General features: G+C 41.8%; 1 protein-coding gene across 1 annotated transcript in view; it reads right to left on the bottom strand.

The window, feature by feature from the left end:
* The window catches only part of TBC1D14 (TBC1 domain family member 14), a 99894-nt gene that overhangs the window by 58866 nt on the left and 18373 nt on the right, over window positions 1–22655 (bottom strand). The window contains exon 3 of the mRNA XM_024204528.2: window positions 1539–1659. Coding sequence (XP_024060296.1) covers window positions 1539–1659 — 121 coding nt within the window. The remainder of the gene's footprint in view (window positions 1–1538; window positions 1660–22655) is intronic.

The following is a 22655-nucleotide window of genomic DNA, read 5'->3' as shown; positions in this document are numbered from 1 at the left end:
GCCTTTTGAGAAAGATACTGCATATCATTGTAAATGACTGTGTACCCTTTTCTAAGGAATCCCACTATAAGATTTAACAGGTACATTATTTGGGAATACTGAATAGTTAAGGGTACTGGTAAGTTCTGTACCTATTGAAGAGACAAAGTACAGAACAGCAAACAACTGAAATTACAGGGAACAGTCATATTCTGCCATAGGGCCTAATAAAACTCCAGGAATCAATGGTGGTAAGTGTTCCCATCAAGAGTCAGACGCACAAATGGCCATTTGAAAAGCACCAGTTCAGTAATTTTAGAAGTTTTCAGGGAAAGGAATACTTCAGGGCAGAACTTGAAAAAATCCTCTTCCCAAATATAAGTGCGAAGCTCCTTCCAGTAACTGGGGTGGAAGAGTTTAAGCCAATTTCTGAATAATTTAACACTTCATTAAGAGTCAAATTTCTAGCTATTCTAGTTGCAAAGATGTTTCACATGACAACCGAGGACTTGTATACACAAAAAAGTTGTCAAGCTTTAATTATACCAGCACAGTTAAAGCACTACAAAGCCCCGCTAGCACGGGCGCATTAACACTAATGTAAGTGTGCTTATACCAATATATCTTATTCCTATACAAAGAGACCAATAAAATATCCCAGCATAAGGTATCTTTATTTTGGTATAACTGCACCCACACAGGGTTTATACTGGTATATCAGTTAAAAAAAGGTGTCATACTCCTGATGGCTACCAGTACAAAAATCTGTGTGTACCAAATAAGTACCACTCTTCCCTATCCCCCAGCTTCTTCATGTTACAACTATAGTTACACAGTTTATCTATCCAGAACGTTTCAGGCAGCCCTTTTCAGGTTAGGCTGCTAAATTATTGTAGTAATCTTGCAGGCTGGACACATCTAAATTTGAGATTAAAAAGTCTAACACAGACAAACCCTTTGAAGTTGTTAATTATATTGAGTTGGCTAATTTCATCTATGACACCTTTAAATCAAATGCACACTTTAAAACACTACAGCATAGGTAATCCACCTCCCTGAGAGGTAGTAGCTAAGATAATGGGAGAATTCTCCCTTCAACCTAGCGCTGTCTACACGGGGGTTAGGTCGGTTTAACTGCGGCACTTATCGGTGTGTATTTTTCACACCCTTGAGTGACAGTTATACCAATTTAATTTCCTAGGGTAGACCAGGTCCTAGTTTAGGCAAGGCCTAAGAGTCCAACCCTACCAGCATGATAATAAAGATGTTAAACTGTATTGAGACAAGGTGCTAAACTTATTGCTATTTTTAAAATGGCACTCAGACTAGCTAACTGGATTTAAAAATATATATATAATTCAAAGAAAGAACATTCTGAGGGTGGGAGGTAGGTTGTTTGTTCCAGCCCACCACTCAAAATTCTATTTGTAATTTTGTTTGTTTGAAGGGCTAATTATGCTTCAGAGACATGGACATAAATCACACAACTTAACCAGCCTCAGTGTACAACAGTAACCCTAAAGCAAAGGAAACCCCAAAAATAAAGGATAAGCAAATACCTTCTGTATTCTCTTTGGATCTTTTTGTGAATTGTCTCTCAGAGGTACTTTTCCAAATAACTTCCAGCCCAAATCATTTTGTTTCTCCAGTCTTGTGTTTTGTTTTCTAGTAAACAAATTCCTACACAAAGAAAAGATTCATAAGGATTAAAAGGAATTTAACATTGACCAGGAAGGTAGTTAATTTGCACACTTTTTTTATTCAAGCTGTTTGTACTGCATTGTCCTGTGTAGTACCAGTTGTACCTGCAGAGGGTACATGACTTCAGGGCAGGGATTCCCTTCTTTGTGTAGCACCCCAAACAAGCTAAGTACTGAAAGTTATCTCCAACTTTATGTCTTACCTACTAGAAATTCTTACCTAATCAAGTTCCTAAAAAGATCTTCCATTATTGACAAAATAATGTATAGACCGTGTCTGCACTAGACTATTTCTCTCTCAAATGTCCCACTGTTGCAGCTCCAAAGGGCCTAGTGATAGCAGAAGCGCTAGTATACACAAGTCTCAAGGAGGAATGACAGGCTTTCAAGTAACATGTTATTTAACCCTGCTTACAGCAAGTTTACACAAAACATCAGCAGCTACCAGTACATCAGGCACCATTGGGACTGCACTGATAGCAGTAAGCATGGGAAAGTCCAGGGAAACTGTACTTGTGTATATAAGGCTTTCAATATGGAAGTGACATTATCAAGATTTATTATAGACAATATCTGAAGTTCCCTCCTTTAATTTCATCTACATGTGTTGGATGAAATTTTCCCACTGTTGCTATCACAAGTTCAGATCACCTGGTGGTAACTAACAATGGCAGAATTACTGGCTATCAGCCTTTGTAAGCGGTTTTGTGTAGACCTTCTCCGAACAGGATTAGATGATGCTGTATTTACAGTATCAGCTGGTCCCTTCTTTCACTCACGCTTCCAACATAGTTACCACTGGTGGACCTGAATTGGTGGTAGCAAGTGGCACTTGAAGCAAAAATATCCTAGTATAGCGACAACCGTAGTCTCAGAGGAAATCTGATAAACAGTTCATGCATTTGGCTAAAAGGGCATGAAACAGAGTCAATTACTCCAGATGCCTTGAAACAAATGAGAAGAAACATAAATACAAAAATCTCCTGTGCCCTGCATACAAGTGTTACAAAACCAGGATTTTAAATTTACATTTATGGGAAAATGTTCATTCTTCCCTGCAGCTGGTTCACTCGGTTTGCCTGCTGCAGTTGCAATGGAATGTATTCTAGAGTACTGCAGTGTTTAAGGCACTCCTATTTAATTTATGACTGATAAGCTCTTTCAGTAACCTAACCAGCTCACATCTCCAAGTGCTTTGTACTCATAAGATATTATTGCAATTATGGAAACTGTTACATTGTATGGAACTGTATAAAAGTCTATGCCCTATTTGGCCTGCTTCAATTAACAAAAACAAAAAACAAAACCACACACACATTAAATCTCTCCTTGAAGAGGCCAATAGCAGATATGAAATGTACTAATTCTGATGTCTGCTAAATATCTCAAATTAACCAGTTTATTTATATATGTACTAATACATATCACAAACTATTCCTTTAGCAAAGGCTATACAATTTAGACCAGTACATGTTCACAGCTAAGTAAACAGTTCTCAGTAGCTTACAATGTTTTATATTAACCTGCCATCAAAAACTGGCAAAACTTTCCCATTGCTTGTTTCTGCTGAGCACATATGAATCCATTATAGGCAACACTGACCCACACATTCCATAACTGACTAATTTTGGGGAAGGCCTAATAATGTCATCACAATGTGTGTGGGTCTGTATTGTAATTGAGCTATTTTTACTGGTTTAGGAATACCTACCTCAACACAAAAATCTTATTTACAAGAATGGATTACATGCCTCGATACCCTCAAGAGTATACTTAACTTGAAGGTCCTCTTTGGTTATCAGATTAAGATACAGATAAGATCAAGAAGTTTATTAAGGAGTATGGAAATCACTACTAGTCAGAGGCAGCTGGTGTGCAAAGTAAGTGGTGGGGACACACCTCCTACGCACACAAGCTGGCCATTTTTTCCATATTGAAAATATGAGACAATGAGGGAAAGGGGAATGTTTTGGTGAGAGGTTATGGAAACTGGCTAAGAAAAGGGAGAAACCTAGTGCCCAGTTTCTCATCTTCCACTACCTGTTTACTTTCAGAATGTAAAAAGACATTTTACAATAAATCATGGGAGGGGAGAAAGTGTTACTCCCAATTCACCCTCCCCACCCCCCACGCCCTGTCTACACACCCATTCATCCACAATCAGGTCTGCCAAGCCAGCTCAAATCCCTCAAACCTCAGCTTGTTGTGGAGTTATCACCAAGACAGCAGGCTGTATTGCACCAGACAGTAAAACAGCAACATTGGTAGCCATGTCACCATCAACAGGGCTTAGTCTCATCATTCCTCAACGATCAACCCTCCCTTTTAAGTGTTCTGATATTACTATCTCTATCAATAGATATCAATTATCATCCATATCTTTGTCACTGCTATTATTTACAGAAATCTCACTCCCAGTTCAAATAACACTGAGCTACAGGCATGCACACCACCACCACCTGACTTGCAACAATAATGACTAGGTAGAATTTACAAGGCAATTATAGAACCATATTAAGAAGTCTGAAGACCCTGGTGAGTTAAATAAAGGATTATTGTATGAACCATTAGGGCTCCTACTTAGGAAGATGATTTCACCAAGTTTGATTTTTATTTACACCAAATACACCACACTGCCTACAAACAATTTAAAAAAATCAGTTCTACCTGAGCAAGTAATATAATGGTGAGTTTAATTGTGGAGATATGGACTTTGGAAGAGACAATTTCATACAACACTTAATATTTGTTCAAGAGATGGTGAATATATGAGGATCATTATTTTTAAGAAGATTACTATTGTGGAAATGCAAGAAAGGGACAAAGGAAATACCAAATGTCAGGATCCTGACAAAAGGAAGAAAGGAGAGCAGCAGAATACGGACACTGGACTTCAGAAAAGCAGACTCTGACTCCCTCAGGGAACTGATGGACAGGATCCCCTGGGAAGCTAATATGAGGCGGAAAGGAGTCCAGGAGAGCTGGCTGTATTTTAAGGAAGTCTTATTGAGGGCACAGGAACAAACCATCCTGATGTGCAGAAAGAATAGCAAATGTGGCAGGTGATCAGCTTGGCTTAACAGAGAAATCTTCGGTGAGCTTAAACACAAAAAGGAAGTTTACAAGAAGTGGAAACTTGGACAGATGACTAGGGAGGAGTATAAAAATATTGCTCAAGCATGCAGGGGTGTAATCAGGCAGGCCAAAGAACAATTGGAGTTGCAGCTAGCAAGGGATGTGAAGGGTAACAAGAAGGGTTTCTACAGGTATGTTAGCAATAAGAAGGCGGTCAGGGAAAGTGTGGGACCGTTACTGAATGGGGGAAGCAACCTAGTGACAGTGATGTGAAAAAAGCTGAAGTACTCAAAGCTTTTTTTGCCTCTGTCTTCACAGACAAGGTCAGCTCCCAGACTGCTGCACTGGGCAGCACACTATGGGGAGGAGATGAGCAGCCCTCAGTAGTGAAAGAACAGGTTAAGGATTATTTAGAAAAGCTGGACATGCACAAGTCCATGGAGCCGGATGCAATGCATCTGAGGTTGCTGAGGGAGTTGGTTAATGTAATTGCAGAGCCATTGGCCATTATCTTTTAAAATTCGTGGCGATCGGGGAAAGTCCCAGACGACTGGAAAAAGGCAAATATAGTGCCCATATTTAAAAAAGGGAAGAAGGAGAATCCGGGGAACTATAGACCCGTCAGCCTCACTTCAGTCCCTGGAAAAATCATGGAGCAGGTCTTCAAGGAATCCATTTTGAAGCACTTGGAGGAGAGGAAGGTGATCAGGAACAGTCAACATGGATTCACCAAGGGCAAGTCATGCTTGACCAACCTGATTGCCTTCTATGATGAGATAACTGGCTCTGTGGATATGGGAAAGTAGTGGATGTGATATACCCTGACTTTAGCAAAGCTTTTGATACCGTCTCCCATAGTATTCTTGCTAGCAAGTTAAAAAAGTATGAATTGGATGAATGGACTATAAGGTGGATAGAAAGCTGGCTAGATCATTAGGCTCAACAGGTGGTGATCAACAGCTCAATGTCGAGTTGGCAGCTGGTATCAAACAGAGTGCCTGAGGGGTCGGTTCTGGGGCTGGTTTTGATCATTAATGATCTGGATGATGGGATGGATTGCACCCTCAGCAAATTTGCAGATGACACTAAGCTGAGGGGAGAGGGAGATATGCTGGACAGTAGGGATAGCGTCCAGAGTGACCTAGACAAACTGGAGGAGGATTGGGCCAAAAGAAATCTGATGAGGTTCTACAATGACAAGTGCAGAGTCCTGCACTTAGGACAGAAGAATCCCATGCACTACTACAGGCTGGGGACCGACTGCTAAGCGGCAGTTCTGCAGAAAAGGACCTGGGGATTACAGTGGACGAGAAGCTGGTTATGAGTCAACACTGTGCTCTTGTTGCCAAGAAGGCTAAAGGCATTTTGGGCTGTATTAGTAGAAGTATTGCCAGAAGATCAAGGGAAGTGATTACGATACAGACCCGTTTACGCACGGATGTCGGGAGTCAAGCCGTCACAATTGCATGTTAACGGACCGTGGGTTAAGAAGGCCATGCTGAAATATATATGTACTCACAGCGTCCCAAATACTGCAGGCCTATCTGTTAATGGCGCTTTGCAAGATTATAAATTTAAATGTGTAATCTAATAAAAACATTATTATTACTACACAGCCATGAAAGTAACTCAGGACACTTACCAGTATGGGGCGGGGGCAGCTCTGGCCCCCGGAAGGGGCGGGGCCTCAGGTGGAAGGGGCAGGGCTAGGGGTCAGCATCACCCAGCCAGCCCTTCCAGGCCGCCTGGTCTGCATTGCCCGGGGTTCCCATGGTGATTTAAAGGGCCCGGGGCTCCGGACGCCGCTGCTACGGTAGCAGCGTATGGAGCCCTGGGCCCCGGGGCAGCTGCTCCCCTCCCCGCCACGTCGGCGGCCGAGGGGGGCAAAGGGGCAGGGACCTTAAAGTGCTGCAGGGTCCTTTGCTGCAGCAGCGCTTTAACCTTGCTTCGTCTCCCCCATCGGTGGCCCTGCTGGTAGGGTCCCTACCAGCAGGGCCGCTCACGGGGTGGAGGGTGGGGGGGAAGGGGCAGCAACGTTAAAGTGCTGCCGCCCCTTTTCCCCCTCCCACCCCTTCGGCGGTAAAGACGTACAACATGTTTCTGCTCCGCACTTCCTGTCAATTTCTAGGTCAGTGAGTTAGTGAGCAAATCTGTAGCGCTACATAGCAAGTTCCTGTACCGCGTGTTAACGAGTCTCGTGTGTTAAATAGCTAGCACTGGGAGGCATGGCGCTACCGTGTGTTAAGTGGGTCTGTAGTGTATTCCCCTCTACTTAGCACTGGTTAGGTCACATCTGGAGCATTGCGTCCAGTTTTGGGCCCCCCACTACAGAACGGATGTGGACAAATTGGAGAGAGTCCAACGGAGGGCAACAAAAATGATTAGGGGGCTTGGGCACATGACTTATGAGAAGAGGCTGAGAGAACTGGGCTTATTTAGTCTGCAGAAAAGAAAAAAAGAGTGAGGGGGGTTCCAAGGAGGATGGAGCTAGGTTGTTCTCAGTGGTGGAAGATAACAGAACAATAGAGCAATGGTCTCAAGTTGCAGTGGGGGAGGTCTAGGTTGGATATTAGGAAAAATTATTTCACTAGGAGAGTGGTGAAGCACTGGAATGGGTTACCCTAGGGAGGTGGTGGAATCTCTATAAGAGGTTTTTAAGGCCTGACTTGACTCTGGCTGGGATGATTTAGTTGGGGTTGATCCTGCTTTGAGCAGGGGGTTGGGTTAGATGACCTCCTGAGATCTCTTGCAACCCTAATCTTCTATTATTCTAATGAAGAATGTTGTGATGAAAATAGAATGGCAAACCAAACATGCTACCATAGGAAACACTCTGTACAAACAAGTATAGCCAAAACTTCTGGTAGAGCAAAGATTTTCTTTAGAGCCATCATTAGATCTGGAGTCATGGGCAGGGCCGGATTTCCCATTAGGCACAGTACTTATGGGTGCCGATATTCTAGGGGCAACTAAAAATCCAAATGTTGCCACTCCCAAGTCCTGGCAGGGTTGAGCACTCCTCGCTCAGCCTGGTGGACAGAGTCACCTCCCAACGGGGCCGGGGAATGCAGCTGGGGGGCAGGGCTTGGAAGAGTGGGTTTCTGAGGAGGTTTGTGGGGGGCTCTAGGCAGTGAGAGGGTGGGGGGCACAGGACAGTGGGAGAGGTCTGTCTTGGGGTGCTGGGCAGTGGGGGGGGGTGTCTGTGGGCCATGGGGCGCCTAAATGTTAAAAGTGGTGGGGCACCACCACCGTCCGCGGTGGCTTGGAGCTCTTAACTGCCACAGGCAGGCGGGGGGCTCTGTGGCCGCAGTTCCCGGACGCTGCAGCTGGCAGGGAAGCCCTGTGCCTGGGGTGCCCAAGATGTAAATCCAGCCCTGGGCTAGAATTTTTAACCACAAACTATCTTCATTCCCTCAGCCAATTCCAAAACAAAGTCTTAGATATTAATGAGCTCATGACAGACAGAATGATCAAAAAGAGCTGAATATATATATAGCATGGTTAAGAGAAAACTGGGGACATAGTCTACAAATATCTTAAGAGTATAAATGCTGTGGAATTAGAAGAATTTAAAATAGTAAACAAGAGGTATAAGAGTATGTGAAATGAAGCTAATAAAACATTTAGGCTATACATCATGAAGTGTCCCTGATATCAAGTTGTATTAGGTTGTGAAAGTCTTGAATAGTCGCCAAAAACAGAATATCACTTGTTACTTGTAGAACTAGACTAGAATGAACACTAGAATTCGTACTGTAGGGAACAAAGCTGCATTGCCTCAAGAAGGCAGACTGGATGATGAACAAATAACTGTTTTTCAACTCCAACCTTTGTACGGTCTGCCCGTTTGTCATTGGACAGGTATATTATATTACAAAAAGCAACCATAATTGACACAGGAAGGAGGGATAGCTCAGTGGTTTGAGCATTGGCCTGCTAAACCCACGGTTGTCAGTTCAATCCTTGCTGGGGCCACTTAGGGATCTGGGGCAAAATCAGTACTTGGTCCTGCTAGTGAAGGCAGGGGGCTGGACTCAATGACCTTTCAAGGTCCCTTCCAGTTCTAGGAGATAGGATATCTCCATATATTTAAAAAAAAAAAAAAAAAAACCTCACACACACCACTAACAGGCATCCTTTATGGCCACCTCCACAAATTACAAGAATCTAATATACTATGAAACCTAGACGTGAGTGTACCTGAGTTGAGGTACATTCCGTTGTAAGTATATCCAAGCTCAAATTCACTTCTTTGTAAATGAAATGCTTCCAGGGATGTGGAATCCTTTTCATAAAGATGATGGTCATGTGATTTTTCTCCCCCTTCCCCTCTTCCCCCGTCATCCCCTACTGGAGGGTACTAGTACTTGCTATGCCTACACGATAATTTCTCCCTCCCAGTGAGATTTGAAACTACAGTCTATTCTTATCCTGAGAGCAAAGAGAAGATAAGCTAGTACAGTAAACGTACAAAAAAGGTATTCGTTCTAGTCTCTGCTAGGTATTTGCACAAAGAATTGAAGTGTACATAGAAAGGCCAAATTCACACATTTCTCTTGAATCCAACCTAGCAATCACATGTTCTTCCTATTTCAATTTACACAAAAGTATTAATAGAGTCTTTTACAACTCACCTCTAGTCCACCACCAAAAATAAACTAACATTACAACTAAAGGGAGCTACGTAGAGAAGCAGCATTTTTCTTTAAGTATACACAGAAGCAGGCAAACAGGAATTACAAGGTATAAAAAACAGTAAGTCTAGTCTCCATGTTATTGTGATTTTCAAGTCTAGAAGTAAGAGGACAGTTCCCTTTCAGGGTTTGTTTTTGTTGTGGATTTTATTTATCCTGCAGCATTTGCTATTCTATTTCATAGACTGAACCGTCTTTTGTAACACAAAAGTTTGTTATACGCTGATTACTTAGTTCTCATGAGATCCTTCAAGTGTAAGGAACAATTCTACCCAGGCATTTCTCATTAACCTGTCACTGTAGTTCATATATGTAATTGTGCAATACAAATTACAGGTGCAATTTATGTCCAAAAACTGTGTTCTTCAACTCTCACAGTGAGGTCTGCCTGGGGGGCAGCATGGCCCAGTGGAGATGGCACTGGACTGAGAATCAGGAGACCTGGGTTCTATTCCATGGGGTAACTGTGGACAAGTCAGTTCCCACCCCATGCCTCAGTTTCCCCATCTGTAAACTGGGATAATGATACTGAACTCCCTTGTAAAGCACTTTGAAGTCTACAGATAAAAAGTGATATATGAGAAATGGGTATTGTTATTATCACCACCATGTTTTTGGAGAAACAAGCCAGCTCTGGTCCACACTATGAAATTTAACCATGTCTAAGTACAAGGTCAGCATGGGTCACATGGCTAGGGGCTGAAAATGATTTAGTACTAGCCACAGGCAAAGAAATCATATTCAGCACGATGTCAGCTAACCGCAACTAAACATTAACACTGATACAAGGTCTGTTGTGTAAATTGTTGTGAGAAAGTAGCTGATTTGGTTTATGAACTTTGCGTATTGGGCTAATTGGTAACCTCTTCTTTACACCAATCAATATTTTGTCAGACATCCACCTACACATATACTGTTTGAAACACTAACTGCACCTAGCTGTGTACCTCCTATAGCACTAGAACTTTACACAAGGCATTTAGGGTTTGCATTTTTTTGGTGGGGCAGAAAAATAGGGGGTCAGTTGGGAAAGAAACCAGCACTCCTCTCCCCAAGCTAAAACTTAACTGTGAAAGTTGGGGCGGGGGTGGGGGGGGGTGGGGGGAAAAGAGAGAAACACATCAGTACCTGACCAGACAATTCATCTTGTACACTGTGCAATAATCATTTAGCTCATCATGCCAAATTAATCTAACTGAATCTGCAAAAACAACAAGGAGTCCGTGTGGCACCTTAGAGACTAACAAATTTATTTGGGCATAAGCTTTCGTGGGCTAAAACCCACTTCATCAGATGCGTGGAGGGAAAAATACAGTACGCAGGTATAAATATACAGCGTGTGAAAACGTTGGGAATAGACCACATCCACGCTAATTGAATTGGCCTGGTTAGCACTGACCCCCCACTTAGTAAGGCAGCTTCCATCTTTTCATGTGCTGAATATTTATACCTGCTTACTACATTTTCCACCGCATGCATCTGATGAAGTGGGTTGTAGCCCATGAAAGCTTATGCCCAAATAAATTTGTTAGTCTCTAAGGTGTCACAAGGACTCCTCATTTTTGCTGATACAGACTAACACGGCTACCCCTCTGAAACCTAACTGAATCAGTTAATAGAAATTTTGTCTGTATGACTTCCACTATAAGGTCTTGGGGCAGTGGCCATATCTTCCTCTGCCTGTGCTGTGTCAAGGACCTATGCTCAATTAACTAACTGGAAAGGCAGCTGAAAAAAACCCAGATATAACCAGCACCCTAAATTAAGCAAATTATTTGGATTTCTTTTCTGTTTCTGTCACATCCAAATACTGGTACTTTGTTGGCCTCCAAATCCTGTTTGGTGCCCCCTACTCCCAGTGCGCCCACTCCTCTGACTACAATGCAGTTAGAGAGACAAGGTAATATCTTTTATTGGACCAACTTCTGTTGGAGAGAGAGACAAGTTTGCTCAGTGCAGCTCTCATTTGACATAGTGAAGACATGGCTCCATCTTGTCTTGGGTAGAATAGGGGGAGATTAAAAAAGTAGTATTTTATCCAACTTCTCCCACATTCTAAGCCCTTGCATTTTAAGTTCTATGTTGAGATTCCAAAACAAGATTCCACATTCAGCAGGTTGTACAGCCCTTCATATGACCACCGCTCATTTAATCAGCAGTAAAATAATTGTTGACATTTAAGTCACTAAGATTCAGAGTCAACATGCATTGCAACGAACAAAGGTAGTTAAACTTTGCTCAGAGCTATTGTTTCTAGATGTCGGCAGACAACATGGCATTGGTTTATCCTCTGTTCACATATGGCTAGGGCTTCACAGCCATGAAGAGCAAGCGACTTTTCCTCACAATGAAAGTGTACATTCTGGATGGCAGTCTCCAAAAAAAGTATCAGATTCCTAAGCCAGCACAAACTGGCCCAAATTAGATTATTTTGTAATATTAGTCAGAACCTAACCTTCCTGTAACTGTGATCCTGTAATATCCTAAAGCCTTGGTCTATCCAAGGCTGTGACATGATTAAACCACACTTAGGTCCTAACTACACATCAAGACAAAAAGTGTAAAAGAAAAAAGTTGCAATACTTTTCATCTGGAACGGTCATCTGATCATCAAGCTTTGTGTTATGTTTAATTCTAGTGCCACCTACGCTAGAAAAATTGCTGCAACGTGGCAACTGGTTGCAACACTAGGTCCCAGCACTTAAAATACTGTTCTGTTCTTGCTATATGTACAAGACCAAAACTATTTTACCATTGTTCCCAAATCCTGCAGAGTCCAAGGAACCAACATGATTAGGGAATGTGGTTTTCTCCCATTTCCAGTGCTAGATCCAACCATTTGACCTATACCTGACACTATACTGTTGTAAAACTAAATGTCTCCATTCGACTGTCCCAGCACAGGCAGAGCTCTGCAAGTCTCTGAAAAAGGAACCATTACGTCTTCCTCTGTTGTACGACTCAATAATTCATAATCAAAAGCTTTGCTTTAAGTCTGAGTTACCAGAGCACAAAAAACCCCAAACATTGCTAGAGGGGAAACAAGCTTTCCTGGTTTGAGCAACTCTGATTAGAGTTTTTAGAAAACTAAATTGAGCAGCCTCAAGTCTGAGCCAAGTTCATGCATGAAAAGGTTCAGTCCAAAGGATAATCAGTGAAAGGGTCAGTCATGGCTAGTAAAGAGCTACAAATTAAACAAAAATAACTGTACTATGTTCTTACAGTCTTTCACACACACACTTTTTTTTGGCAGACTCTAGACTTTTATTTTAAAAATCAAGTTTTCTAACCTCACATTTCACAGCAGTTTTAAGTCACAAAAAATTGTTTGGATACCTTACATTTAAAAAAAAGGGGGGGGGGGCTTGAGGCATCAGAAAATTCATATGCCAAGTATTATCTCAATCTACTCTAATGTATCCTTCACAGCCATTACAGTACATCAGGTTGTGTCACAGGAATATCTGACCTGATGCATCATGTCCATTGTATCATTAGTATGGAGGAATTAAGAGTGTCATGGGTTTAATTTGCGCTCCTACTAAAAATGTGAAACATATCAACACTAAACTGCAGCAGCAGTTTATAAAAGAGTTCTAAGAGTACGGACAAAGATGACATCACACTGAAAATGGAAAATTAGTCTTTCTGCAGATTCCCCTGCAAAATGAAGTGTGGCACATAAAACATGTTTTGCCTGGTTATTGCTGAAGTATTTTCAATTTGTGAGAAGAAAAATTCTCAGCCTGGAGAGAACGTAAGTTCTCACTCAAGAGTGAGCTTTAAGATGACTGATCATTTACTTGTGCAACACATCTGGTTTAGCTGCTAGTACTTTCTGAAAGCAGTGTTCAATTTAGATTTAGCAATACATTATGGAAAAACAAGGAGGGAGGGAAATGGTATTAAAGGATAGTTACATTAGATACCTTTAGTGTCTTCACTATGTTAAAAGTGAATGTAATTCATCAGGAATAATGTTTTATGCTAAAATTTAAGAACCATTCAGCATTCATTTAAGATGTGTTTAATAATAATATAATAATAATATATAGAGATATACCTATCTCATAGAACTGGAAGGGACCCCGAAAGGTCACTGAGTCCAGCCCCCTGCCTTCACTAGCAGGACCAAGTACTGATTTTTGCCCCAGATCCCTAAGTGGCCCCCTCAAGGATTCAACTCACAACCGTGGGTTTAGCAGGCCAATGCTCAAACCACTGAGCTATCCCTTCCCCCAAATTATAGCACTCAAATTATTTTATAGTGCAAACTGAAAAAAGGTTTTCATACACCTGGCAATACCAAGACACATGCAATATTGTGCCCTCCCACAGCTATCTGGAAGCCTTCTAGTATCATTCAATATCAAGAAAACTTGGGGAAAAAAATCAAATCAATTCCACTGGCACTCTCTCAAAGCCTTTTCAAGTTCACAGTTTTTTAAACTCACACCACATACAAAAGAGCATTGTCTGCTGCTTTCAATCTTCCCAAAAGGCCAGGGAATCCCCAACAGCAAACCTCAGCTCCCACTCTTAGTTGGATAGTTTATATAGCTATTCCATTAGCTTGTATTGTCTATTCAGTTATTTTCACACTCTGATGTGTCTTATTTACAGAGTTTAAAAATTATAATATATTACTGAAGTTGAACTGCTACCTTAAGCGAATACAGTCACTTTCCAATTAAAAAACAAAACCAAAAAAAATCTTGTATACAAACCTGTCCACTAAGAGGAGTATAGAAGGTGCTGCCATAATTTCTGTTGCTAATTTAATCCAGATTTGAAAGTCAGCTGCAAGAGTCCTTGATATGTCAACGAATCCTTTCACAGTCAAATCCACACAGCTAAAGATTTAATGTTCTACCTTCACAGAATGCTGTCAGAGTCAAGGAACTCTACCTCTCAGTAATTGTCACTGTATCAACAGGAAAAAGGAAGGACTCACACACTGTGTATTCATCAGAGGGTGGGGAAAAGCAGAAAGTCAGGCAGGTAGACACACCTTTTGAAATCTGCTGTATACAAACTCAAATTAGTCTCCTTTCTGGCCACGTGTACAGTATTGTATCCATATGTAATTCTTAGAAATAAAACCTTATACAAAAATGAAATTTGCTAATTTGGCAGCTAAATCAAAGTGTACATAGGATGTTTTAATCACAGCATATTTGAGATTTAATCATATAGATTATAAACATACATAAAGTGATACTTGTTAACCCCCTGCTTTCAAACTTCCACATACTTTTCATCAAGTTGTACATTCTTACCGGGGACACGGTCTTCAGAAACCATTAAACATTAAAACAGGAATTAGTCATGGGCTAGGAGGGATCGGGGTGCTGGAACAATTTTTATGGTGGGGGTGCTGAAAGCCACTGTAAACCCTGTATGTAATGGAAACCACTTCAAGCCGGGGGTGTGGCAGCACCCCATGCACCTGTAGTTCCAGCATCTAAGGGAGGGATTGTGCTTTGGCTTCTTTTGGAAATGTCACCAACATGGAAATCATACTGTGACTCAAGAACCTCCTGATGCCAACTGGCAGAGGTCACAGAGGGTGCCATGTGTTTTACAGGGATCCCCTGGGTTAGTTATATACATAATACTTCACTAGAGGGCAGCATATCAAGTCTAAATTGAGAGCCAGTAAAAAAAACTGGTCATCATAAACATTGTGAAATACATGTAAGGAGAATATTGAAAGAGTTATGTACCTATATTAGAAATTACATTATTAAGGTCTGCAAGTTAAAGCAGGTCACTAGAAGGTGACAAACATGTTTCTTTCAGACAGGCAGGAAACGCTTATCTGACTGGTTATACACAAATTGAGTATTCTATACTTCACAAGGGCATGGATCACTTGATTACCTGCTCTGAAGCACCTGGCACTGGCCACTGTCGGAAGACAGGATACTGGGCTAGATGGACCTTCAGTCTGACCCAGTATGGCCCTTCTTATATGGATACCTGTTTACATACTAAACCACCAGTTGATCAAGATTAAAAAATTAACAAGAGACCACAAAAATCTACAGGAAAGAATACAGAGTAGGAAGGTGTCCAGTTTATGAATAAAGATCAAAGGACTGTTTTGATCTATCCGGGGTTGCAGACATATCCTGATAACTTTTACCAAGGAAGTTAGCTGACAGTGTGCTTCATGAATGGAAGATTACAGTCAAATGCCTTGCTGCAGTATGCTGGAAGGATTTTGGCTGAGCTTTTGCTCTTATGAGAGTGTCTTATTAGTTAAGTTTAGGCTCATTTTATGATTTTATATGTAACCTTTTATTTCCAATATTTCTGCTTGCTATCATTCGCATCTGTTTGTTAAATAAACTTATAATGGCTTTCTCTATAAAGAAGTGTTGTGTGTTAATTGGAGCTGTGTTCTATATTGTAGCTGGTAAACTGTGGTGTATTGTTCCTTACAATACAGAAGATCTGGGAATTTTGAAAATATCTAGTGAATCGGGTCTAGATGCTCCAGGACAAACATTTGGAGTGTGCCTATCATTAACCTGTAAAGAGAGAGCAGGGCCTGCAGAGGCCTTGAAGGTAGTGCTTGTGTTGCTAGAGATTGGTGGTGTTGGGGAACTGACCCACAACGGACAAAGCATCCTCAAGCTAAGGCAGGTGGTAATGAGGTGCCTCACAACCCTGGGTATCCCTAGGAAGCATCATATGTACCTTCAGTGGGCATTTTAAAATCTTAAACACTGAAAATTAAAAAGAGCATCAAGCAGAATTGCAATTTTGCTGGTCCCAAGATGCTAGCGAGACAAGGTGGGTGAGGTAATATCTTCTACTGAACCAACTTGTTGGTGAGGGAGACAAGTTTGAGACATTTACTCTAGCAAAGCAGGGCACGTGCACTGAGAGAGATATCATGGAGCATGCAATGCTAGTTGTGGGTGTATGCCACAAAGGGGAAAACCACGGAACTTACTCATTGTAGGAAAGAACGGCTCAATACAATGCTGGGATAAGAACGTCATACTTTTTCTGGTAGAAGTACTTGACTTTAAATGTACACTGTCAATCTATACGTTCTTTTAGCAATCAGCATAGATAATTATACAGCCTTCAATATAAAACTGCTAACTGGCAACAATGATTGACTTGACTCTCACATACAGGCTACCATAATTTCTTATTGGACATCACCCAATGTTCATTTGTAACAGCAAAGAAGTTTATTTTTGTCCTAATGGGAATCTTGCACTCAGTCACCCCTAACCTACTCACGGATGAATGTGGATGGGCATGTGGGGATGGGGAATTTCAATTAAGCTTCCAATGAAGGAGATTGTTTCCAAAAGAAAAACTATCATATTTTTTAATCTTGTTTGCCCTTGAATCCCTTCACCACATTAATTCATATAGCACCCAAAAGTATACTTAATTGCTTTACAGAAATAGAAAAGTTTTATATTTACTCCTACAAGCTTGATACACACATCAATTTCTTCCAGCCAAAATGCTGGATTCTCTAACTAATCCAGAGTTGATGTCATGAGTCTCTAAGGCGTCTCTGTACCCTTAGCCAGCCTCACCGGCAGTGAGCTGAGAGAGGGCAGCCACACAAAACAGGCTGAACTATTTTGCTTGTTGGTCTCAAAGAAGTTTGCAGGGAAAGTGAGCTCTGAGGACACACATACAAAAAACTCCATTGGGTGAATAGGCCCAGAATTGAGATGCTTGACACACAGCACATCAGGCTCTTCCCTCCTTCCAGAATCACTGCTGGAGAGGTTACAGAGTTAGGGCTTGTCCTCATGGGGGGGGGGGGGGGGAAGAGGGGTAAATTGACTTATGTTATGCTACTCCAGTTACATGAATAACTAGACCTGCTAAATTGATCCCTGCTGCATAGATTGCAGCAGTGTCAATCTCCCCGTAGTGAAGACCAGCCCTAAGTTACGACAGGCCTTGACAATTTTCGAGGCAATACTTCTCTCATAACGGCCTAGATTACAAGATTTAACAAGTTATATCCATATTAAGCAGGGAAAAAAATAGTATAATCGACATCCAGATACAGATTAATATTTTTTCTAACACCTGCTATGCCACCAATCTCAGGATATATTCAGTAGCACTCAAAAGTATCCTGCTCCAGACCCATATAACCTAAATTTTAGACTTTTACTCTATTAAGTCTAACAGATCTTCTATTATCCACTGCATTCTTATTGCAGAGTTGTAATGCAACTATCCCCTTTACTTTCTCTCCAGACCATTTTTGTCTTAGCCTTTATTACGTCACTTAGAGCAGAAAAACTCTAACTGTATTTTTCCACCTCAATTTTGATATTATCAAACTGAAAATATAAGGGAGCTAAAAATAATGTACTATGGTAATTAAAGAATGGTTTAAAAGTTCATTGATTTATTATGAAAGTTCTCACTTAATATCCAATTATTTAGTCTATTTGCACCATGCATAATGTGTTTTGCAGAATCAGAGCCACTAAGGGAACACAGAACAGGGTAGAAATTAAGTAGGACTCTTGAAGGTCAAAGTAATGTTGCTGTTTAATTTCTGCACACTGTAATAGTCCACAGTGGAAATTACTGATAAAGGAGTCAGACTGAGATTAGGTGGTATTTTGATTATAGATGGTCAGAAATATACCAGTCATGTGACAGGAACTGTGCAGACAGCTGGGGGGTTTTCTTGTTTTTGTTTTTAAAACTTAGTTGAGCTATTAGCCACCACAGTCTGAACCAGGGTAATCACCCAAGCTACAAAAAATTGCTGCAAGCTCCTTGACATCGCCACCCATAGATTGAAAGAGTGTACTTCACATTGGCTATGTCTACACTGCCAAGTTTTTTGCCAAAAGTTATACCACCTTTATTAAAGCCCTTTAATTAAAACCTATGTTGCATGTCCACACTAGCTCCTTGTGTCGCTGGAGCGCATCCACACTAGCAGCTCTTGCAATGACAGAGAGCAGCAAACTGTGGTAGCTATCCCACCATGCAACTGGCTGCAGGGTGCTTTGGGAAGGATTTGCAATGCCTCATGGGGCTGGTACAGCATCAACATCATGCATCTTACTAGATTGCCAGCCATTTTTCAACTGAAGTGTGTGAGGGAGCGTGTATGGATGGGATGGAGGGGGAGAGAGAGAGTGTGTCGGCATGCTGTCTCTCCAGTTCAGACAGCTGCCCAAAGCAACCAGTCCTGAGGCAGCGGGAGGGGGAGACCCCTGACATCAATCCTCAGCGCACACACACACACACACACACACACACCCCTGCCTGCGTGTTTGTAGTGTGGGAGACAGCAGGAGCATTCCACGTTAATGATTTACTCTGTGTGTCCCCAGAGCAGCACAGCACCCTGGCTGTCAGAATGGAGCTTTGAAAGGGGAGAGGCGCATGCCTACAGGGCTGCTGAGTTCAAAACAAGGAGCAGAGCGGTCACTGCAGGCATTGCGGGACACCTCCATGGGCCAATTACACTGATAAAAGCAAGCAAGATGTATACACTGGCACTTTGGTGATAAAACCTTTGCACAAAAAGCCTTATCACTCTCGTGGAGGTGGTTTTATTACAACGCTGCAACTGAGGAGTTTCATCCAAAAAGTGATTTTGCAGTGTGTACGCCTCTGCTGTTTCATTGCCAAAAGCTGCCTTTTAGCAAAAAAACTTGCAAGTGTAGACCAAGCCATTGTGTGTAGGTGTTGAACTCTCGTAGTTTCCTCTGCACATTTAATGTTCAATGCCTTCTACACTATTCATATTGAGCTACAGAAAAGAAAAAAAAAAGGTCTCAAACGCCTCTAATTAATGGAAATGCTTATTCTATCTATATTTCTTCTATCTTTTAAATACTTTAAAATAATTATGAAATATGTATCCTATAATGGTCTGAGAAAAGGAGATACCAGAAATCACATAGGAATAGCGGTTATAATGTCTCAGATTTTACCAAAGACGTTAGGTTTTCCCACTCGAATCTACTTAGGCCTCACATGTGCCTAATTTTAAAGTACAACTCTACCCCGACATAACGCTATCCTCGGGAGCCAAAAAAATCTTACCGTGTTATAGGTGAAACTGCGTTATATCGAACTTGCTTTGATCTACCGGAGCACGCAGCCCCGCCCTCCCGGAGCGCTGCTTTACCGCATTATATCCAAATTCGTGTTATATTGGGTCGCGTTATATAGGGGTAGAGGTGTACTTCACTTCCAGTGAGCCATGATGGAGAATCTGACAATTTAGACAATTTTCTGAGTACAACTTGTGAATCTGGTTGATGTTATGAACTTGCTGCATCATCCTCTGCAGGGATATGGAATCCACAGTTTGCTGACAGGACTGTAGCACGTATCTCCTAGACCACGTACAAAATGGTGAGTTCTGAGACCTTTAACGGGTCACTTATTTAGCTGGAAGCTGAGACAGTCTGCACCCCTATGTTCACCCCGTTTAAAAGACTATGTTAAATTTTGTACAAAGCATACTATAGAAAGTATCATTTGAAAGCTCATGATTTGCTGATTACTTCCTGATAAAATATGTGTGGCAACATTGTATGTAAAGATATAAGATCCCACTGTATGATATTATCAAGACATGTTCCAACATGTTCTGGAGGGCAGTTACAAATAAGTTCCCCAGAGACAAAAAGCTAGCCAATACCTCAGCCAGGTGACAACAAGATCAAATGGACACTCTTCAGAAGGAAAGAGATAGTGGGCAAAAACCTACATTTTGACAAAGCAGCAGCATAAGGTTCCCAGCCACTCAGACTGTCTCCTTAACATCAGCTGGAGAAGATTCTTGTGCAAGAGAAATGGCTATAAGAAGAGAGGGCAGATGCCCCAAATCATCTCGCCCTTGCTCTCTACTCACGCACCTGAAGAACAAAGGAATCAGCATTGGACTGTGCGGAGGGGAGAGATCCTGACTGAAGGAGGTTCAGCCACTAAGAGTAGTGGAATATCTGGTGGTATTCACTCAGCTTGTTAAGTCAGGTGTTAGTTGTGTTTTACTTTTAATTTCTTTGTAACCAATTCTGACTTATATGCCTCATTACTCATAGTCACGTAATCTTTCTGTAGTTAATAAATTTGCTTCGTTATTTTATCTAAACCAGTGTGTTTGGCTTAAAATGTTTGGGAAACTTCATTTAGCATAACAAGATTTGTGCATATATTTTTTTATTAATAAATGATGACTTAATATGAGCTTTTATTGTCCAGTACAAGACGCACACTTCTGGGGGAAAGTCTGGGACTGGGAGTTTGCTGGTGTTGTCCTGTAATGTATACTGTATACTCATACAGTATAGCTGGGAGTGATTTACATGCTGGAGGCTGTGTGTGAGCAGACCAAGAGTGGTTACTCTCACAGCGAAGCTAGGTAAAAAGTACACCAGGTTGGAAAAATGGGGGGGGGGGGGGGACAGCTGTCCATCAGTCCAGATTGTACCCTAGGTAACTTCTCAGAAGCATCTTGGGACAATAGGTTAGCTGAAGCCCAAGGAACAAGCTTGAGGGAAGATTCAAGGAGACATGGGAAGCTTTGGGCAGGAAAGAGGAAGAGATGGGTATGCTTTTGTAGCCAGGGAATTCAACTCAGTTGGGGGGCCAGCTGTGAGCAGAGAGTTAGCTGATCTAGAAAGGCTCCCTGATTCTGAAAAGAAGCTACAAGCTGCAAGACAAGGATCCCAAACACGCCAGAGGACTCTACAGAAGCCTAAAGAATGTTCCAGAGTAGTGAGGAACCCAGGGGCAGGGAAACGCATATAGGTGTGTGTGTACTGTTTTGTATACATTTGTATTTCTCTTGCTACCTAAGCTGTACGGGGAGATTTTGGCAAACCAGTAAAGTGCCTGAAACCACTATGGCTTATTGCTAAAAGCAGCCTAGTCAGCAAGCTTAGCTTAACCAAGGCAGGAGGGGAGAGGGTTTTGGGTGCCACAGAAAGGGCAGCTTGACCCCACATCCTTCCTGATAAGAATTGTGTTGAAGTTGCTGATACATGCATTTTAGAAGAGCAGGATGTGCCCCAGGAATGTCTATTGGGGCCTCAAGGTTGCAAACGCTGGAAAGACCCACACCTGGTTAATCAATAATCAGAAGGAACCTCTTGCTTGACCATTGAAACTTCTTACTTAACAAGGTTTCTTTAAGGGACATGTCATTCTATTACTAATGTATAAATAAGGGGGGGAAAAGTTGGAGGTAGTTGGACTCTTTTGGACTCTCCCTCTGAATACATCTTGCGGTCCCCACTGGCAGACCGAAGATTTGGCCACCGGAAGCCTGCCGCTGTGTCACTCGAGAGCCACACTCAGCTTTGGTAATTATCAAGGGTTGGGGGTGTTTTACTAACCTGTTGCGGACATGTGTAAGTGCTTGAGACTAAGTAAAGTTTAGCTTTAAGTGAAAGCACTCTTGTGTTGTCCTGTTTGTGACACCCATCTATCGGTCGGACAGCCATGTCTCCCCTGATCTATTTCCTGACACCACCTCGCACAGAGTAAAAGTTACCAAGACCTTTGGGTTGAAAGAACCCCGGGTAACAAAGCAAAGGAAAATAGCATTTCAGAATCCTGGGTAAAAGTCCATCCACGTGTCAGTTTGCTTTCACTATTGCATGCTCACAAATAGGTAAACTGTAAACTGGAAGGCTCACACCTTTGGTAGGATTCAGTGGGGAATATTCAAAAGCTGCTGAGGAGGTGGCACTAGTTTCAGGGTACAGGGTCCCCACTGCAACCAGGGTGTCAGACATGAGGTCCACGCCTGGTGTGCATGCCTACAGGTCCAAAGCCAGGGACAGTGCCTAAAACTCTTCATGGCTCCAGCAAGTTACGAGCACGTAGGTTTCAGCATTTGGATCCCATCACAACAGGGGGAGCTCAACCAGATATAACAGGCACATACTCAACTTCAATTTAGAAAATGATTTAGCAACTCATTTGGTACACAGCAGAAGACATTCCCACATCCTGACCACTTAACATTACCCTTGAGAAAGAATCCTTTGTTTATTATAATGACTTGTCACTCAAAAACTGATTTATCGAATTCAATAAATGGTCCCATAAAGGACAATCCAAAGTTTAAGTTCATTGTACAGACGAGTAGTAAAGGACACATGGATGCAACAATAAAAGTAGGAAATTTAGTTTCTGACATATTAGATTCCTTTTTCTTACACAA

This window comes from Terrapene carolina, unplaced genomic scaffold (genome assembly GCF_002925995.2).
Source record: "Terrapene carolina triunguis isolate 2854851 unplaced genomic scaffold, T_m_triunguis-2.0 Scaffold66, whole genome shotgun sequence".
NCBI classification, from domain to species: domain Eukaryota; kingdom Metazoa; phylum Chordata; order Testudines; family Emydidae; genus Terrapene; species Terrapene triunguis.
This window is presented reverse-complemented; position numbering and strand designations above follow the sequence as displayed.